Source organism: Neopelma chrysocephalum, unplaced genomic scaffold (genome assembly GCF_003984885.1).
Source record: "Neopelma chrysocephalum unplaced genomic scaffold, ASM398488v2 Primary Assembly neopelma1_171, whole genome shotgun sequence".
NCBI classification, from domain to species: domain Eukaryota; kingdom Metazoa; phylum Chordata; class Aves; order Passeriformes; family Pipridae; genus Neopelma; species Neopelma chrysocephalum.
The window spans coordinates 3,603-24,037 of NW_020897833.1; the positions used below are offsets into that span (position 1 = coordinate 3,603).

Genomic DNA, 20,435 nt, shown 5'->3' on the forward strand with positions numbered 1-20,435 from the left:
TGTGGGGTCAGCCCCAAGTGTGGGGTCAGCCCCAAGTGTGGGGTCAGTGCTGGCTGTGGGACTAGCACTGAGTATGAGATCAGCAAATCTTAAAGCCCTGGTTTGGGATTGGGGGTTGGAGCCCTACCAGGGAACTGGGGTTTAAATCCCTGAGGTGAAAGGAAAAATGGCCAGTGTGGTTTTGTTTCCCAATCCCTGGGAGCTTTGCAGCCTCCTCTGCAGCCCCCCCACAAGGAACGGGCCCTAAAGCTTCTTCCATGGAAAAAATGGGCAATTTGGGGGGAGGTGTGTGACTTAGAGGGGGGGCTCTGCACCCCTGAAATTGGAACAAGGAGGGATTTGGGGGATTTAGAAGCCGTGATTTTGGTGTTCCATGAGGGCTGACACCTCTTTTCCCTGCCCAATCTGGGATTGCTCTTCTCCTGGTCGTGGTTCACAGCGTCCCAGCCTCCCTGTCCCAGGAGATCCCCCTGCACCCACAGACATCAGGGGGAAGAGGAACAGGCAGAGGATGTTCCAGGACACCCCGTTTTTGGGAGCTGAGAGTGACCACAGAGCACCAAACAGGGCAGGGAGAGAGAGGAATCAGTGGCAGGAATTTTGCAAACACAAGCGGACTGAACCCACCCGTCCTCAGCCCAAGCAAAACCCCCCCGGGAGGCCGGGGTAACCAGAGGGAAAAGTCTCTCCAGGGGAGGTCCCTCTTCCCGCAGTCTCCCGGGGTGTTTTCCTTGCTCTAATGCTGCCATCCAGTGGGAAAAACTCCCTGGCATGGGAAAGGCTGGAAAAGAGGACCTCGGGACGCCCTCGGTGATCTCCCTGCCAGGATTCTGTGGTTGGACCCCATCCTGTGTCTCCGAGCCCCGATCCCAACCTGGATGCGACGGGAAATACAGGAGCAGCTCACAAGGAGCTCCCTCGAGTTCCTCCGGCACCTTTATCCTCTCCCAAAAGGCAGCCGAGGGGGTGGGAAAGGGGTGAGGATGCCCCGGGATGAGCGAGGGGCGACAGTCCGAGCCTTCCTCCAGAGGAGGAGGAGGCTGCGGGACGAGCGGGATCCCAGCACTGAGGACACCCCGCTCCCTGCGCGATGCTCCCACCGGGATATTCTGCAGAAAACCGAATTCCAGCGCGTGTTCAGCACCACCGGGAGCTTCCAGGAGGGAAAAAATCCCAAACGCGAAAGTCCGTGGGGCCGCCCAGGGAAGCGGAGCCGCTCCGGGACCACAATGCGGCCGCTTGTTGTCCCGGTGGGAGGCAGAATTCCCGCAGAAAGGAGCTTTCAGTGGGAATATTCAGCAGTTCGAGCTCCCTCGGCAGCGCGAGGTTCGCTGGATGGGGCGGGGGCACAAAGGGGTAGTGTTTTCCTCGGGAGAGGGAGGTGTTGGGGGCTGGAACGCGGCGCTTTTCTTCCCGCACAGGAGCCACTTGAGAGGAATCGCGGCGTTATCGAGGCGGGATCGTGGCAGGAGATTTTCCTTAAAGGGAGAAAGCAGAAAAGATTTGTGTATTTGGGAACGAAATCAAAGAATTCGGGGATTTCTTTCGGCTGGAGGCAGCAGCTGTTTTCCTGCGGTGGTGCCGGTTTCCAGGAAAGCAGGGATTTTCCTCCAAAACTGAGGGGGAAAACCCCGAACTTTTTCTTTTCCCTTTGTGCCGAGGAGGAAATTTGTCCTGGGAACAAGCCCTGTGTGCAAACAAACTGCTGCTCCCTCCTCCGGGAAGCACAAATGCTTTGCCACCCACTCAAAACCGGCCCGAAAATGACTCCTGGAGCAGAAATTCCCTGATAACCCCAAGGAGGAGGCAGAATTCTGGCTGGATCAGAGGCTTATGTCCCGGTGGGGATGGATTTTGGAAGCATCCACCACCTCTGCGAGCTGGCAAAGGCCTTTCCCCCCGGCTGCAAACCCACCCTCGAGCTCTGGCCCACGCTCGGGAAAGGGAAGGGGATGATGGGAGGTGTTGCAAAACATGGAAGATTGGGATATTTGGTGCAGGGAATCTGCTCCACAGCTGCAAACAGCCCCATTGAGGCTGAGAACTGTGCACAGCTCATCACACAGACAGCCCTAATAATTGTGCCCGAGGTCCCTCTGTGTGTTTAATTAGGCCACAGAAGGTATAACATGACTTAAATTATCAGAGCCGAGACGGTTTGGGTTGGAAGGAATCTTTAATTACTGTCTAAGCACTGCCCCAGAGGAAATATTAGGGGTGTGGACAAGCTGAGGATGGGAAAAGGGGATTTTTTTTCTTTTAAAGGGATCACTGGCTTTAGAGAGACTTTCCCTGCGGGTTTGGGGCAGTAAAACCACCCAGCAAAGCCGAGCAGCTCCGGGACAGGGAGAGCCGGGATTGCAGCACCAAGGAACTGCTCTTCCCGCTGGATGAAGCACCTGGGAGGGGGAACAAATCCCTGACCGGTGGAGAAACGTCATCCCGAGGGAAAGCACAGCTCTGGAATTCCCGAGGGAAAGCACAGCTCCGGAACTCCCGAGCAGAGCCAGGAGGAGCTCGCAGCCCCTGGGAATGAAGCATCACTGGAGTGCGTGAGGGGCTGATTCCCCATCACCCCGCAGAGCAGGAGACCCCAAACCCCCCTGTCCTGGAGGGGACGGGTCCGTGTCACCCCCGGCCCCGGCTCTGGGGGTTCCCGGGGAGAAAAGGGCTCGGGGTGGGGGGAGGTCGGAGCAGGGTGTGGGCAGTGCTGGAGCGCTGGGGGTGGGTGTTTTGACCCCTGTGGGGATGGGCAAAGCCATCCCTTGTCCCCAGGGTCCATGCCCCGGTTCCCACCCTGTGCCCAGTTGTGCCCCAGCCCGGGCTGTGCCCGTCCCCCCCCCCCGGGGTGCCCAGCTCCGCTCGTGGGGGTGCTCCGCTCTCTCCACATCCCGTTCTCCTGGATGCCTCATTCCCGGTTCCTCCTGGCAGCCTCATGCCCTGGGCTGCTCCCGACTCCCCCATGCCCGGTGCTCCCAGTCCCGTGCCTGGCGCTCCTGGCTCTTCTGCAATCAGGTATTCCCAGATCTCCCATTCCCGGTGCTCCCAGTCCCGTGTCTGGCGCTCCTGACTCCTCCTCCGCATTCCTGGTTCTCCCCGCATCCCTGTACTCCCAGATCCCCCACCCCCGGTTCCTCCTGGCATCCTCGGCTCCCCGCTCCGCTGATTCCCGATGCTCCCGGGCTCCCCATTCCCGTTCTCCCGGTTCCTCGGCCCCCCCGTGCCCCAGCGCCCCCGCTCCCGGGGAAAGTCCCCGGTGCCCGGCGGGTGCCAGGTGCTGCCCGGTTCCCTCCTCCTCCTTCTCCTCCTCCTCCTCTCCGCCCCGTCCCTCCTCCCCCGGGAAAGCGAAAGCTCGGCGGGCGGAAGCCGAGCCCTCCCCCCGGGCCACGCCGGGGCCGCTCCGGGAACGCGCCGGGAACGCTCCGGAGTCGCTCCGGGGTCGCTCCGGGACCGCTCTGGGGTCGCCCGGGGACCGCTCCGCGCCGGGGCCACCATGACTTCTTCCATCGGCAACTTCTTCCGACGGAGCCTCCGGCGCCCCGGGCGCAGAGGTGAGAGCCGGGAGCGGCTCCGGGAGGGGCTCCGGGAACGGTTCCGGGAGGGGCTCCGGGAGGTGCCGGGGTCGGGGTCGGGATCGGGGTCACTGTCGGGGTCACTGTCGGGGTCGGGACAGGTCTGTCCTCGGGGCCGCGGGACCCGCCGGCGGAGCGAGGACGTTCCCGGGCAGCGCCGGGTGGGACGGACGGGACCGGCTCCGGCCCCGACCCCGGCTCGGAGCCCTCCAACCCCGCCCGTCCGCGCTGCCCCCGCACAGCCCCGCTCGGCCCGGCCGCCCCCGGGACCCCCCGCACCTCCCGGGGCGGGATCCGTCCTCGGGGGATCACCCCAGAGCCGGCAGTGCACCCCGACCCGGGGGATCAGCCCATCCCGGGGGAATTCAGCCCATCCCGGGGGGATTCAGCCCATCCAGGGAGCTTCACCCTGACCCCTGGGAGCCCATCCCGTCCCAGCTGATCCCACCCAGTCCCAGCTGATCTCACCCCGTTCCAGCCGATCCCACGCCGTCCCAGCCCCGTCCCAGGTGTAGCCCCACAGGTTCCCTCTCGCCCCCCACTCCCACTGACCATCCCAGGAATGCCAGGACATGGCACACCCTGGGGGTACCCGCGGGCAGAGCCGCAGGGACGCGGTGCCCCCGAGGCCGGTGGGCGTTGCAGAGTCTTTGGAACGGCAGGAGTTGGGATCCTTTGGGATCTGTGAGCTTTTCCCGATGGATCATCGGGGTTTTCTGGCCCAAGGAATCCCTCGAGCCACAGCAAAGCGGGATGGGGGTTTGGGGAGGGTTCTCTGTGCCCCCTCCCCGGGGTTTAGCGCTGGCTCTGTCTCCGGGTGCCATCGAGGTTGTTCCCAGCTCAGCAGGAGAGGCTGGATGAAGCCAAAGCCTTTTCCCCCCCGAGCTGAGCTGCCCCCACACCGTCCTGCCGGCTCGGGAGACTTTGGCTCGGCCCGGGGCTGTTCCGGGAGGAAGGGAACAGGTTGTGCCACTTTGGCAGCTCAGCCCGGCCATAAGGAAAGCCCGGGGCAGCCTTTGCCCTCCCCGTGCCCGCAGGATGGAGGGGGAGGATCCACGGCGGAGAGACCCGACCCCTGTCACTGCTCACGGTGTCCCTGGCCCCAAACCCAGTCCCTGGGACTGCCCGTGGTGTTTCCGGGGGGTTTAGAGCCAAGGGGCTGCACCCTAATAGCCCCCTACCCCCCACAGGCACCAAGGAGCCACCCCAGGATCCCCCCAACACCCCCTTATGTACCCTATGAGCATCCCCAAAACCCCAGAGGGCCCAGCCCAGGGGCCCTCAACACACCCCAGAGACCCCAGGGAGCAGAAGAACCTCCGAGGACCCCATAAACACACCAGGACCCCCCCAGGGACTCCACAAACACCCCATAAACACCCCATAAACACCCCAGAACCCCCCCAGGTACTCCAGTAACACCCCAGGACCCCCCCAGGGACCCCATAAACCCCATCCAGGAGCCGTGTGAGCATCCCCGGCCACCCAGCTCATCCCCCTCCTCCCGAGGGGATGTTCCTGGTGCTGGGGGGCCGCGGGTGGTCCCTGAGTCTCCCCTGCACGGGCTGTGGGGGAGTCTGGCGATGGTGTTTTGTGCTCCCGGGAGCCGAGGGGCCGGGAATCCTGCTGGGTTTGGGAAGCACCGGGATGTCTGATGCCACATTCCGACAGTGCACCCCGGACACCCTCAGAGCGCGTTATCCAGCCCAGGGATGGAGAGTTGTTGTCTCCGAGGGGTTTAGGCTCTGCCAGGAGGGCTTTGCAGCCGGAGCCAGAGATCCAAACTTCTCCGTGTGCCGGAGGCAAACCCGGAACGAGCGGCCCCTCCTCCCCCCAGCAGCGGGTTTGACTCGTTCACTTGGAAACCCCACGGCCAAGATGCAAATCCAGCCCCTCCTCCGGTGTTCCCTGAAATGCAGGACGGGATTGGAAAGGCAGGATTGAACTAGACTCTCATCCTGCCCTGGTGATGGGAAAACAACCGGTGCCGATGTCCAGCGAGGACGGGGGACACCAGCAGCCCCCCCAGGGCACAGCTGGGTGGTCCCTGGGGACCCCCAACAACCTCCTGCCTGGCCCTGGAGCTGAGATTGGACCAGAGCTGCTGCTGGAGCATCCCGAGGAGGAGCAGGACAAGCAAAGCCCATTTTTCCACCTTTTCCCTGGAATGTCACAAGGGGATCCCCAGGGAGGACAAACCAGGGGTGTCCTCAGCCTTGGAATGCTCCTGGGCTGCCCCTGCTGCCAAGACACCTCTTTGGGATGAGTTTCACTTTGCCAAGAGGAAGGACTTTGCATGTGGAACTGGAGCAGCCCCAGGGCTCCCCGAGCTGGGAAAAGGTGTTTCTGGTCCCTGGGAAGGGATATCCCGTGGTGGGACTGTGTCACCTCCTCCCATCAGCTCCCCAGGACCTGGAGCAGAGGCTGCAGAGGTGTTTCCAGACTAAAGGATGGATACATGGGGTGGGATGTCCACCAGCACTGCCTGAGGAGGAGGAGGCCGTGCGTGGAGAAGGGAGATGGGGTCAGCTGGTCACAGCCACAGAACAAACCCTGGGATGTGGGAATGAACCACAGGAGCCAATGATTTCATCCAGTTTATTTTCCTGCCTGTTGTTCCCAAGAGCAGCTCCAGCCTTATCTCCTCCAGCTCCCAGGGTGAGCAGAGAGCCCAGCCTGGGACAGTCCCTGTGCCAGGAACCAGGACAAAGGAGTCACGAGCAGCTCTGGGAGAGGGCAGAGCTGTGGCACAACCTGGCAGCACTGAACTGCTCCTCCTTCCCAGCCCCCAGACATCCCTCCACAATCACCTCCTGGAGATGCCGACTGGGGCTCTGTTCCCTCTTTTTCCAGGTTTTCCAGGGTGTGGGAGCTGACACTCCCCAGGGCCCAACCGGCCCCACGAGAACTGGGATCACACCGGGGAGCTGTGCACTAGGGAAAACCCTGGAGCAGCTCACTTGCCACAGCAACTCCCAGCACTGAGGATTTCTGGCAGGGATTCATCTCCCTGGAGCCTTTGGAGGGGCTGGAAACAGACCTGGGCTGTTTGTTTGCTCTCCATTTCTCCCAAGAGGACACAATGAGCTGCTCCAAGCACACTCCCACCGCTCCCTGCAGAGGTGTCCCCAGAGCCCTGTGCCACCCCACCCTGGGCTGGGGCACAGGAGGGCTGGGGGTGTCTGAGGGCACTTGGATTTTCCCAAAAAGACTCAGAAGAGCCATTTCTCTCCCCTTTTTGTGTCCCCAGCTGTTCAGTCCTGGGGCACCAGGTCCCGGCTCCCTCCAGCCCCTTTGACCAGGCCGTGTGTGACTCTGCCCTCAGGACACCTCACACTCCTCATTTCCCTCTGATCTGATTTTTGGGGTTGTTTTTATTTTTCTTGAGTACAGAAGGAAAGGACGAGGCCTCTGCTGCAGAAAACAACCCCCCTCAGGTACCCCCGGGGAAGGTGGGGGACAGGAGCTCCATCCTCTGCTCTGGGCAGTTCTTCTTCGAGTACCTGGTGGTGGTGTCACTCAAGAAGGTCTCAGAGGGACGCTACGAACCCAAAATCTCCTACCAGTTCCCAAAGGTATTTGGTGCCGTGTTTCTGATCAGATCCAACCTTCCAAATTTAGAGGAAAAAAAAGGGGATGTTGTTCCCTCCCCATCATTAAATCCAGGGGAGGGGAAGAAAAGAGAAGAATACCCTGTGCCCCAGAGCTCGGGGCTGTGCTGGGACCTTCTGTCCCTCCCCATGTCCCCGCCCGGGGCCACAGAGCCCAGCAGGAACCTCCCGGGGCTGGTCCCGGACCCCCTGCCCAAAAGGGGGGAGCACAGGGGTGGAATCACACCCTGGGGAGGTGGCACAGGAGGAGACTCCCCCTTTGCAGAGGGAGCCTCAGCTTTGCCTCACTATCCATGGGGCAAGAAAGGGGAAAATTGGGGTTTGGGGATTGTCCGGGGATGTGCCCAGCCAGGGGTCACTCAGGAGAGAGCCCGTCCCCCCCATCCCTGGGCATGATGGGCACCCCCCACCACCCTGACCCGCCTCTCACCCCTTCATCCCCAGCGTGAGAACCTGCTGAAGGGCCAGAGGGAGGAGGAGGAACGTCTGCTCAGAGCCATCCCCCTCTTCTGCTTCCCCGACGGCAACAACTGGGCCCCCGTCACCGAGTTCCCGAGGTGCTGCCCCTCTGGGGGCTGGGCTGGGCTCCCCACCCCTGCTGTGCTCCTCAGGGCTGGGAGGACCATCCTGGACCACCCCAGTCCGTCCTAGCTCGTGCCAGCCCGTCCCATCCCAGCCCGTCCCAGCCTGTCCCATCCCATCCCAGCCCGTCCCAGCCCGTCCCAGCCCATCCCAACCCATCCCAGCCTGTCCTGTCCCAGCCCGTCCCAGCCTATCCCAGCCCATCCCAGTCCAGCCCAGCCCAGCCCAGCCCGTCCCAGCCCCTCCTGTTTTCTCTCCCTGCAGCGAAACCTTCTCGTTCGTTCTGACCAACGTGGACGGCAGCAGGAAAATCGGCTACTGCCGGAGGCTGCTGGTGAGGAGCCACCACCCCACACCCAGCCCGGGGCCAGCCCTGGGGGGACACAGCCCCCTGTGCCATCCCCCTGTGCCACCCCCAGCCCGGGGTCAGCCCCGGGGGGACACAGCCCCCTGTGCCATCCCCCTGTGCCCTGCCCAGCTCAGAGATGCGCTTGGAGAGCCGCCGGGCAGAGCTGGTGACAACAACAAGGGGTTTTTGGAGCTCTCCCAAGGGCTCGGTTGGGTGCTGGATGGAGGAAAACATGAATGTTCCCAAAATATGTGGATGTGGCGCCTGGGGACAAGGTTTGGGGACAAGGTTTAGGGACAGACATGGTGGTGCTGGGCTGATGTCTGGGGTTGGGGATCTCGGAGGGCTTTTCCAACCGGAACGAGTCCGTGATTCCCCGCGGATCTCCGCAGCTTCCCTGCTCCTTTCCCTTGGCTCCAGTGGGTCAGGGTGGCTGCAAATCCCACCTGGGATCAGTGTGGGGTGTCCATCCAGGAGCCAAGGGGCTGGGAGCCCTCAACCCCATCCCCCAGAGGTGCCTCTGAGCAGGGGCTGAGTGTGAACCTGGGTTGGAGCAGCTCGAGGTTGGTGGGAGCTGGGCTGGTTTTCCTTGGCTGCTGGTTTGGACAGGGACATAAATCCACGGGGACATAAATCCACGGGGACATAAATCCACAGGGACATCCCTGTGCCATGGTTTGGGGACTTCCTGGATCCCCCATCCCTCCATACTTGGTGAACCTTCCCAGTTCATCATCCAGGGCCGAGCTCGGGCTATGGGAATGGGATGTCTGGAGGGGGAAAGTGCAGGGAGCAAATGGACCCAGGATAGACCAGATGGAAAGGGAAATAAAAACCCAGGGAACTCGTCCTGGTGGTCCCTGCTGCAGCCCCGAGGATGGGGGGGCAGGATGCCTTGGAGAACATGTGTCCGCCTGGGAGGAGGGTTTGGGAATGTGCCCGAGGACTTTGCACCACAATAACACCCAGCTCTGGCCCCAAATCACCCTGGTCAGGCACCCCCAGCTTCTCCAGCAGCAGCTGCATCCCTGGATTTGGGCCCAGCTCCCAAAATCCCCCAGGGAGCAACTGGGAATTCAGGGGAGGGGGGTGGGGTCTGTGTGCAGAGGGTGGGGCTGGTGCAGTGGGGTGGGAGGTGCTCAGACCCTTTTCCCTTCCAGCCCTCTGGCCGGGGGGCCCGGCTCCCTGAGGTCTTCTGCATCATCAGCTGCCTGGGCTGCTTCGGGCTCTTCTCCAAGGTAGGGATGTGCTGGCTATGGGTGGAGGTGGCCCATTTGTCCCAGTGGTGGCCCCATCTGGCCCAATGGTGACCCAATTTGTCCCAGTGATGACCCCATTTGAGCTGGTGATGGCCCCCTTTGTCCCAGTGGTGGCCCAGTGTTGACCCCCTTTATCCCAGTGTTGACCCCATTTGCCCCAGTGGTGACCCTGCCCCATCTGTCCATTGGTGGCCCCCTTTATCCCAGTGGTGGCCCCCTTTGTCCCACTGTTGACCCCCTTTGTCCCAGTGGTGGCCCTGTATGGTTTGGTGGTGGCCCCATCTGTCCACTGGTGGTCCCATTTGTCCCAGTGGTGTCCCACTGTTGACCCCCTCTGTCCCAGTGGTGACCCCATTTGTCCCACTGTTGACCCCCTCTGTCCCAGTGGTGACCCCATTTGTCCCACTGTTGTCCCCCTCTGTCCCCGTGGTGGCCCCCTGTGTCCGTTGGTGGCCCCAGCCCTGCTCCTCCTCCCTCCCACAGATCCTGGACGAGGTGGAGAAGCGGCGCCAGATCTCCATGGCCGTGATCTACCCCTTCATGCAGGGCCTGCGGGAATCGCCCTTCCCGGCTCCCGGGAAATCCGTCACCATCAGGAGCTTCATCCCCGAGTCGGGCACTGAGGTGGGGGGGGGGTTGGGGCCCCTCCTGGGCACGGGGAGCCCGGGATATGCCAGGGAATGGGGGAGGGGGGGATTGGGCTGCTGGAGGCCTCATCCCATGGGAATGTGGGTGTCACCTCCCTCCTGATCCTGCAAGGACGGGGATAGAGCCCATCCAGCCCCCCCAGCCCAGAGCTGGAGCTGCCACCCCAAAACTCCCCAGTCACAGCCCGGGACTGGCCCAGCCCTGAGGGAGAGGCCGTGCTGGGGGCTCCTGGGGGGCCCAGAGGTGCCAAGTCTCCTCCCTGACAGGGTGGCCAGGCCCTGGCACAGCTCTCAGGAGTCCCCATCCCTGGAATTGCTCATCCAACCCGGGGATGTGGCACTTGGGGACGCGGGCAGTGGGAACTGGGGGAACTGGGCTTGATGCTCTTAGAGGGCTTTTCCAACCTTAGTAATTCCATGATTCCACTCCCCTCCAGAGCTCTGTGCCCAGCTCCCAGCCCTGATTCCTGCCCTGCTTTACCCTCACAGGCAGGGATAAAGCAGCATTCCCAGCCTTTCCCTGTGGAAAGACCCGATCCAGGATTGTCCCACCCCCGCCCAGCCCAGGCTGGCACGGGCACAGCCTTTAATTTGCTTTTACTTTCTCCTGTGGCAAAGCTGGGCTGGAAAAATGGGAAAGGTCTCAGTGCTGGGCATCCTGGGGCTGTGTCCTGCCAGGGAGGGGCCGAGGGAAGGCAGTTGGAGCAGCTGGAAAGCCAAGCCATGGATTTCTTCATCCAGGAAGGCTCTTGTGAAAGGGTTTCCCAACGCCCTGGCCCGGGGCCAGGCTGCCCCGAGAGCCACAGAGGGAGGAGGAACGAGGGTGTTCTTCGAAAGAGCTGCATCTGGGGCTCCAGGAAGGGGCTGGAGCAAGGCCAGGAGATCAGGGAGACAACAGGGAGAAGGGGGAAGATAAACTCTGGGAGCTGCCTGGGCTGGAGCCGGGGCTGGTGCAGGGTCTGTGCTGGGAAGGGGCTGTGCAGAACTGGCTGTGCAGAACTGGCTGGGAAGATGCTCCATGAGGCTGGAGAAGGGGGATTTCCCCTTAAAGGGTTAGGAGAGGGTCCTGTTAACCCTTCGGTGCCCAGGAGAGGGTCCTGTTAACCCTCCAGTGCCCCCCATCTCCTGCCTCCAATGGGACCAGCGGGTGTGGGAGACCCTTGGCAGGGGCAGAGGCAGCTGAGTGGGCAGAGCAGCTGCAAAGATCCATCAGATCCCTCCCTTCTGGGCCATCCTGGCTGGGAATTCCCAGGCCAGAGAGGATGCAGAGGAAGGTTTTGGTAGCAAAAGTCACGCCCTCAGCCCTCCGACCTTCCCAGGAAGCTGCTGCTCCCAGATGAGCTGAGGGGCACTGAGATGGGGCTGTGTCCTACCGGGGACTGAGAGCACTGGAGAAAAGAGGCATTTGGGTTAAAAATCCCAAATAAACAACCCCACAGAGCACATCCAGGTGGCCTCCCCTGCACCCTCAGCACAGCCCAAATCTCCCAGTGGGATGAGTCAGGATTTGTCCCTCACACAGGGACATGGTGCAGAAGCTGCAAACCCGGGGCATCCACTGCTCCCAGATCACCTCCTGGGGGGCCGGGGCAGTGCAGGGGGATGTCACCCCCCCTAAGCTGGGCTTTGTGACTCTCCCCTGGCAGCTCATCGAGCTCACTCGGCCCGTGGACGCCCGCCTGGAGCACGTGGAATTCCAGGCTCTGCTCCAGCGGCTCAGCCCTGACCTCATCCTGCACATCTTCGCCTCGGCCGTGCTGGAGCGGAGGCTCATCTTCCTGGCAGAGGAGCTCAGGTGAGCCCGGAGCTTTTTGGGATTAAAAAACCCCAGCAAAACCCCCTGGAAGGAGCTCGGGGTGGGATGCTCCCCCCGAGCAGTGACATCCCTTTTCCTCCCTGGGTGAGCCCAGCTGGTCAGAGCCTGGTGCCAGCCATGCCCGGGTGCTGGGTTTGATCCCTGTGCGGGCCTTTCATCCGGAGTTGGACCTGCTCATCTTTGTGGGGCTCTTCCAACCCGGAATATTCCGCATCCCTGCGATCCCGTGATCCCCCCTGTGGCTCCCTGTCCCCAGTGTCCTGTCCCAGTGTATCCACGCGGTGGCTGCTCTGCTGTACCCCTTCACCTGGGCACACACCTACATCCCCGTGGTGCCCGAGTGCCTCCTGGACACCGTCTGCTGCCCCACGCCCTTCATGGTGGGCATCCAGCTGCGGCACCTGGAGCGGGTCCTGGAGCAGCCCATGGAGGAGGTACCTCACCCCCGGGAGGGGATGGAGCCAGGGTCAGTCTGTGACCCTGGCCTGGGTTGGCCCCGGGGCTGGAGGCTCTGGCCGTGCCCTTTTCCCAGTCAGGGAGGCTGGAGATGGGGAAATGGGAACTGGGAAATGGGGGTGTCCTCCTTGTCCCCTCCTGTTGGCACCGGGGGTGACTCCCCACGTCCCCCTCGGTGCTGCTGAGCCCCACGAGGGGCTCAGGGAGCTGCCCTGGGATCATCCTGAGCTGGAGGAAGCAGAGAAGGGGACGAGGCACCAAAGCTGCACCAAACCCAGCCCTGGGGGGCTGTCCCCGACTCCCTGCCCAGGGCCCTCGGGCACAGAGGGGCTGATCCCTCTCCTGCCACCCACCCTGCACACACACCAGGCTCATCCCAAAGCAGGGGGAGGATGTTGGATGCCCTGGGAGGGCTGAACCTGCTCCCCCCCTGCTCTCTTGCAGGCCCTGATGGTGGATCTGTGCCAAGGGAAGATCATCCGGGCGGTACGTCCCCCCTGGGGGGGCTGGCGGGAGCCTGGGAAGGGCCTTTTCCCCCTGGGTGTTGGATACCTGGCAGCTTCCACCTTTTTAAATGGCTTCCCACTGCCAGAGGGCAGGGATAGATGGGATATCGGGAGGGAATTCTGCCCTGGGAGGGTGGGGAGGGACTGAGATGGAATTCCCAGAGAAGCTGTGGCTGCCCCATCCCTGGGAGTGTCCAAGGCCAGGCTGGAGCTACCTGGGATAGTGGGAGGTGTCCCTGCCCAGGGCAGGGGTGGGACTGGATGGGATTTAAGGTCCCTTCCCACCCAAACCACCCTGGGATTCCGTGGTTCTGTGATTTTGGGGGCAGAGCCCCCTCAGTGTCCCCACTGGGGGAATGTCCCGTGGGGGGATGTCACCAGCCACTGCTGGTTGTGAGCTGGAGCAGGAGGGTCCATCCCAGCCCCAGCATCACCACAGGACCTTGCAAAGACAATTAATTAATTAATTAATTACCTAATGAGCTTCTAAAGCCCCGCTGGATGGGCTGTGCCAACCCCCAGCCACCTGGGTTCCACCGGTGCCAGGTGCTCCATGGCTCCCTGTCCTTCCAGGTGGGGGATGAGGAGCAGATCCTGCCCATGAAGCTGCAGAACGAGATGCTGACGTCCCTGACCAAGCACAACTACAACAACAACGTGCTCAGTAAGGATGGGTCCTTATTTCCACTAAACACAGGCCGGAGCTGCCCCTGGGCCCTCAGCCAAGGGATGCTCCTGAAGGGACCTGGCCTGGGATGCTCCTGCCCCTCTTTGCAACCAAATGCAGCCACAGGAGAGAAATCCCTTTGCTTTTCCTCTGTCTGGTGAAACCTGTGAGCAGAACAGTGAATTCTGCTGGAAAAATGAATCTTGGCCAACATAAAGTGTTTGGAAAGGAACAACAGCCAGGGCTCCCTCAGCAAAGGAGCAAGTGATTCCTGGGGGTGCAAACACAGAACAGGGTAAAATATCATCCAATTATATATTATTGAGCCATTAGAGAGTGTCCAAAGGAGGCAGCGAGGATGGGGAAGGGCCTCGAGGGGCTGAGGGCTCTTGGTGTGTTCAGCTGGAGCAGAGGAGACTGAGGGGAGACCTCAGTGCAGTTCCACCTTCCTGGGCAGGGGCAGAGGAGGGGCAGGGACTGAGCTCTGCTCTGGGGGGACCAGGGACAGCAGCCAGGGAATGGCTGGAGCTGTGTCAGGGCAGGCTCAGGTTGGATCTCAGGCAAAGGTTCTTCCCCCAGAGGCTGGTTGGGCACTGCCCAGGCTCCCCAGGGCAGTGGGCACAGCCCCAAGGCTGCCAGAGCTGCAGGAGGGTTTGGATGATCCTCTGGGGCACAGGGTGGGACTCTGGGGATGGGCCTGTGCAGGGCTGAGGGTTGGACTGGATGGTCCTTGTGGGTCCCTCCCAACTCAACATATCCTGGGATTCTGTGAGTCTGGGATTCTGTGGTTCTGTGAGGTTGTGCCTCCCTGGGATGGTTTTCCCAGTGCTGTCCCCAGGCTGGAGGGGACACGGAGCCCCTCCCTGGCTCAGCTCCCCATGAGTCACGGGGCAAAATGGGGCCATCCCTGCGTGGGTGTTCCTGCTGCTCCCCCCCATCCAGCTCGGAGGAGAACGATCCCAGCACAGCCCCAAAACAACCCCCCAAAGAGCCAGGTCTGATTTGCACCCCCAGGTCCTGCATCCGGCAGCTCCTGATCCTGGCAGGAATTCAGGAATTCAGGGCTGGGCTCCCTGTGCTGCTGCAGGAGCTGTTGGGGGGTAAACCCCAGCTGATCATGGAATTAGAGAACCATTTATGTTGGAAAAGCCCTTTAAGATGGAGTTTGGCACTGACCAGGCTCCCCAGGGCAGTGGCACAGCCCCGGGGCTGCCAGAGCTCGGGATGACCCTCTGGGATCAGCACAGGGGGTGACCCGGGGATGTCCCGTGGGGGGCTGAGTGTTGGACCCGACGATCCCGGTGAGTCCCTTCCAGCTCAGACCCCAACCCAACCCTCCCGTGTGTGCCCAGAGGTCCCACCCAGCTCTCCTGTCCCCTGCAGCCTCCGAGCAGGTGAACGCCCTCGTGTCCGAGGCCTTCGTGCACTTCTTCGTCCGCCTGGTCGGTCACTACCCCCAACACATCAAGTGGGGCCGGGGCGGCGCCGGCGCCTTCCAGGAGCGCTCCTTCTGCAAGGCCCCGAGCTCCAAGAGCTGCCGCCGCTTCCTCAAGAGGTTCGTGAAGACAAACATGTTCTCCCTGTTCGTGGAGGAGGCGGAGAAGAGCAGGATCCCCCCGGAAGGTACCGGGACCCTTCCCCTCCTGTCCCCAGCGGGGGCAGCTCTGCCAGGGCCTGGGGACGAGGGCTGGGGATGGAGCTGTGACTGCCCGGCCGGGGGGACACTGGGGGGACACTGGGGGGATAATGAGGGGACACTGGGGGGACACAAGGAGGTAATGTGGAGACACTGAGGGGGTGATGAGGGGACACTGAGGGGACACTGGGGGGACACTGGGGGGATAATGAGGGGACACTGAGGGGACACTGAGGGGGTTCTGAGGGGACATTGAGGGGATTGTGAGGGGACGGTGAGAGGACATTGAGAAGATGCTCAGGGGACACTGAGGGGATGCTGAGGGGATTCTGAGGGGATTGTGAGGGGACACTGAGGGGGTTCTGAGGAGATAATGAGGGGACACTCAGGGGACATTGAGGGGGTTGTGAGGGGACACTGAGGGGATATTGAGGGGACACTGAGGCTGGAGATGCTCAGGGCAGCAGCAGCTCCTGTTTGCTCTCAATGGCCTCAAGGGGCTCCAGAATCCTGGAATCCCAGACTGGCTGGGGTTGGAAGGACCTTAAAGTTCACCCTGTTCCCCCCCTGCCAGGGCAGGGACAGCTCCCACCAGCCCGGGCTGCTCCCAGCCCCGTCCAGCCTGGCCTGGGACACTTCCCTTCCCTTCCCTTCCCCCTTTCCCTGGGCCCTCCCTGGCTGCAGTTTTCCACGGCCCAGCCCCGTCGGGCTCCCAGGGACACACACACACTTCCCAGAGGTTGGGCTGTGCCCCTCACCACGGACCCTCCTCTCCTCCCCAGCCCATTTTCAGCGGAAAATCACCGAGTACCACGAGCAGAAGAAGCACCGAAGGGACTCCTGAGGCCCAGCTGGGATCCAGGAGCAGGACTGGGACTGGGATTGGGACACTGGAGGTGTGCCCTGTCCGAGGGCTGAGCAGCCTGGACTCAGCTGGATCTGTCCAGGGGTTCTGGGACTCCTGGGCAGCACCAGCCCCAGCTCCCCCTTTCTCCTCAGGGCACCATTGCACTGGAAAACACGGAGCGAGCGCCAGGCCGGGATCTCTGTCCTGCCTGTGCTCACTCCAGGCACTGACTGTGACTCCAAAGGCTCAGCCCTTGTCCCATCACACAGAGCCAGGACGAGGCTGCAGGGGGATCATTAGAGGGAAAAACGAGAGTAGGATGTGAGAGTCACCTCTCATCAAACCCAGCCAGGGGTTTGCAAACAAGGAACATCCCCTTGAGCGATTGCTGAGGTTTCTGTTATCAACAACTGTTTGATTTGATTTCCCATCACGCCCAGCTCATTGTTCAGCCCCAGTAGGAGCAGGTGGGTGGGTTTAGTGGTTTCCTTTCTTGCACTGCTGCCACTTAGAGCCAAGTTTAGTTTTCTAAAGAAACCAAAATACTCTTTGCCAGGTTATTTATTTGTGCTGGAGCAAAACTGTGAAGGCCACGGGGCTGGGGGGAGGGAAGAGCTTATCAACAGCTTGGGGGAGGGAGGAGGGGTTTGTTCAATCCTGGAGTAAAACGTGTTGTTACCCCCCCTCGGTTCTGGTTTTGATCCCAACTTCTTTTCAAGCCTTGCAGTTCCTCCCTGAACAGTGATTCCTGAGCAGATTTAGGGCCAAAGGATGGTTCTCCTTTCCTAGTGGGAGTGAATGTTGTAGCAGGGAAAGGGGCTCTGGCTGCAGGAGTGACGGGGGCAATCCCAGAGAAACCAGTGCCAGGGGCTCCTCCCAGCAGGGGATGAAGGCAAAGCCTCCTCCTCCTCTCTGGGGTGTAACACCAGACCCCAAAGGATCAACAATATCCTGGAATCATGGAAGCGGTTGGGTCAGAAGGGGCCCTAAAGCTCATCCTGTTCCTACACGGGACATCTTCCACTATCCCAGGTGGCTCCAAGTTTATCCAACCTGGCCTTGGACACTCCCAGGGATGGAGCATCCTCTGGAAAATCCATTCCAGGGCCTCACACCCTGCAGGGGAAGAATTCCTTCCCAATATCCCATCTATCCCTGCCCTCTGGCAGTGGGAAGCCATTCCCTGTGTCCTGCCCCTCCGTCCCTTGTCCCCAGTCCCTCTCCAGCTCTCCTGGAGCCCCTTTAGGCCCTGGAAGGGGCTCCAAGGTCTCCTGGAGCCTTCTCTTCTCCAGGGGAACATTCCCAACCCTCTGATCCCTTGATGCCTCCTCTGGCCTGGCTCCAAACCCAGTTTAACCCAACTTTTGCAGTGGTCCCAAAATCCCCAGGGAAGGATTGGTCTCAAACTCTCAAACTGCACCAGCTTTTGCTTTCAGAGCCAGGCACATCACCCAAAACACCCCAGAGAGGAAGGTCCTTTATTTGGGAACTTTTCAGCAGAGAAACTCAGCTGGACAGAGGGAACAAACAGCAGGAAAGGAAGAAAAGTGTGGATTTTTGTTCAGCCCACCTGTGTTCGGAGGGGAAACAGCAATTACTGGTTAGGGGAAAAAAGTGGGTTTTTGGTGTCTTCTGTGGCTCCACAAGTTCCCCCCACGGGCAGAGAGGGTGGCACAGGGGTAACTGCAGAAAACTCAAGGTCAGTGGGTTTCTCCATGGTTTGGTTTTTTTAAATATTTTTATCCTTAGAAGTTCAACAGACAGCAGAAAACGGTGTGGAAAATCCAGGGCACCTGCCAGGAGAAATCCCTTTGGAAAAGGCCACTCGCTCCCCCCTTCCCCTGCCTGTTCATCACCACTGGGAGGAGACCCCAAACTTTTGGGTTGTGAAGCCAAAAACCATCTCATTGAGGAAACTGGGAAGTGGGACTTTTCTGGGGAGCAGTTCTTTATACAGGAATTAGGAATCACCCGAGGGACTGGATTGGGGGTGTTGCTTAATTCCTGCTGGAGGAAAAATGTGACAGAGGGTTATTGCTCAGCTGCTGAGGCAGACACACAAACCCTGAGCCTTACATTCAAATAGATATTTTTCCCAAGCAGTCGGTGCTCCAGCTGCAGCAAGAGGACAACACAGAGAGCAGGAGGGGTGGGGAGGCTTCAGAATCATCAAATCCCAGGATGGGTTGGGTTGGAGGGACCTCAAAGCCCATCCAGTCTCACCTTTCCATGGGCAGGGACACCTCCCACCATCCCACGTGGCTCTGGCAGTTTAACTCCATCCCCCTGCCCTGTCACTCTCTGCTCAGGCACAAAGTCCCTCTCCCCAGTTTTTATAAACTCCCTTCACATTCTGACAGTTTGGGAGGAGCTTTAACCTCCCCCCTTTAGTGCCCAGCGTGGGGCACAGACCAAGGATTGCCAGGAACATCCTCCCCAGCAGGAACCAGGAGCAGGGAAGGAAGAAAACCCCGTGCTGGGAGGGCAGACACTGAATAAAACCCCTGATTTCTCCCTTTGAACTCTGCCTCTCTCCAACCACCTGCCTGCAGATGGGACCAGGGTGTGCTGGGAAAAGGCAGCGGGGGTTTCTGGGAGCAGGGACAGGTTCAGATTGCGGCAGCTCAGCACAACTCCCAGGGTATTTTTAAATCCTCCTTCCTGCTCCAGCTTCACCCACCACTCGATCTGAGCCTCCAACAGGCAACAAAACAGCGCCAAGAAATGTTTCCCTGGACTGGAAAGTGCTGGTTTGTTCAGCTGGGTTGTTGACACAGCTCCCAGCAGAGCCGTGGCCAACCCACACCCCCCAAACAGCTCCAGCAGCCCCTGATTTGGGATTCAGGCCCTGCCCTGGGGGAGATAAGGTTCATGCCATGGCATGTGTCACCCTGTGCCAGTGCCAGCAAACATTCCTGCCTGGATTCACCCTTCCAGAGCCGAGTGCTCCGCGTTCCCCCAACTCCCACCTCCCCTGAGCCTCCTCCAGGCCTCCCCTCTGCCCTCTGGGAATGAGCAAACTCCTCTGCAGCTCCACTCCAGACTCCCCAGCAGCACTGGGGGCACCTGGGACCCTCTGGGCAGGACGGGGAGAAGGGAAAAATATTGTGTGGAACAAAAGTGGAGGCACAGCCAGAGGCCCTGAGGTGTCCTGAGCTGCCTCTTACTGTTAAACTCCTCATCCCAACCAGCAGCTCTGAGAGAGGCACCACTGCAGCACCAAGGGCGAGTTCCCAGCTGGTTTTCCCAGTTTGAGAGGCAGAGAACTGGGCAGAACAGGCTCTGTTTGTTCAGGAGGGTGTGCTTGGGTGCTGCTGCTGAAGTTCCCCCTCCCGAGCCTCTTCTGGGCACAAAGGGAAGTGGAGAAGCCCCTCAGGCTGAGCCCCCACATCCCTGCTCCCCTTCCCAGCCCCACAGGCACGTCCTGCACGACCCCTGGGCACAGCCTGGGCCGTGGCATCCAGGGGGAAAGGTTATTTATCCCATTACTGATTCCAGGGACTGTACCAGCCCCAGCAGGGCTGGGACTGCAGCAACTGTTCCCTGGGAACTCTGAAACCAGCAGGGAAACGGGAATCTTCTCCTGCCTGGGGGCATCCAAACTTCCAGGGAGTGAGAAGCTCAGGGAAAGGTGCCCTCTTGCATTTCCTCGAGGAAAGTTTAAGTCCCAAACAAGCCCTTTGAAGACTTTGGTTCTTCTCCAGCATCAAGAATTGGGGACAAATTATTTGGAGCAGCTTCACCCCAAAGCCCTGAGAGCACAAAGGCCTTTCCATGGGTGTGGGGTGTCTGGTCAAAGGCTGGGCCTGATGATCCAGTGGGAATGATCCTGGTTGGAGGACACCACGGGAACCCCAGGGAGGGACTTTCCAGGCAGACTTTTTGCACTCACTGGGGTGGGAAAGGAATTGTGGGTTGTGAGGGGCCCTCAAACCCTCCCCCTGCAGGATTGGCCTTGCAAAGACACTGAGTTACCCGGGTCAGCCCCAGCCCCAGCTCAGAGTTAAACTCAACACATTTGAACTCAAAAAATGAGCTCTGAGAATTCCAGTTACAGCCAAAAATGGGATCCCGGACCCGGCTCAGCACTGAGAGGCTCCCAGCACTGGGATATCTGGGATCCTGGGAGCTGCCCAGTGTGCCAGGAACCAAACCCTCCCTCAGGCCCAGCCCAGCAGGGACCCTGGGGGGACCCCAGCACAGCCCCCACAGAGCTCTGGCCACGATTCCAAAGCTGCTTCCAGGGAGGAAAAGCTGGAGTTCAAGGGTGAAGAGGGTGAGCCAAGAGGAGCTTCCTCCTCATCCTGAGCACGTTCCTCATTCCCCTTTGACACGGGGTGACCCCTCAGGGAGGAACCAGGACAGCTCCCAGCACAGACATCACCGGCAGAGCCTGGGCCGGGCTCAGCTGAGGGACACCCTGGGTGGGGCCAGCCTGGGATCTCCTCACACACATCCCAACCAGAGCCACATTCCCGTGCTCATCT

At 60.8% G+C, this 20,435-nt stretch overlaps 1 protein-coding gene across 1 annotated transcript; it reads left to right on the forward strand.

The window, feature by feature from the left end:
• The first annotated feature begins 3,172 nt into the window (after positions 1-3,172).
• Positions 3,173-16,605, forward strand: DENND2D (DENN domain containing 2D). The gene is made up of 12 exons (XM_027701872.1): positions 3,173-3,551; positions 6,966-7,147; positions 7,628-7,740; positions 8,030-8,099; positions 9,275-9,352; positions 9,857-9,997; positions 11,667-11,815; positions 12,093-12,270; positions 12,737-12,778; positions 13,372-13,462; positions 14,849-15,088; positions 15,884-16,605. Exons 1-12 carry the CDS (start codon positions 3,173-3,175, stop codon positions 15,943-15,945), a joined length of 1,725 nt encoding a protein of 574 aa, XP_027557673.1. The 3' UTR covers positions 15,946-16,605.
• The last annotated feature ends 3,830 nt before the right edge of the window (positions 16,606-20,435 follow it).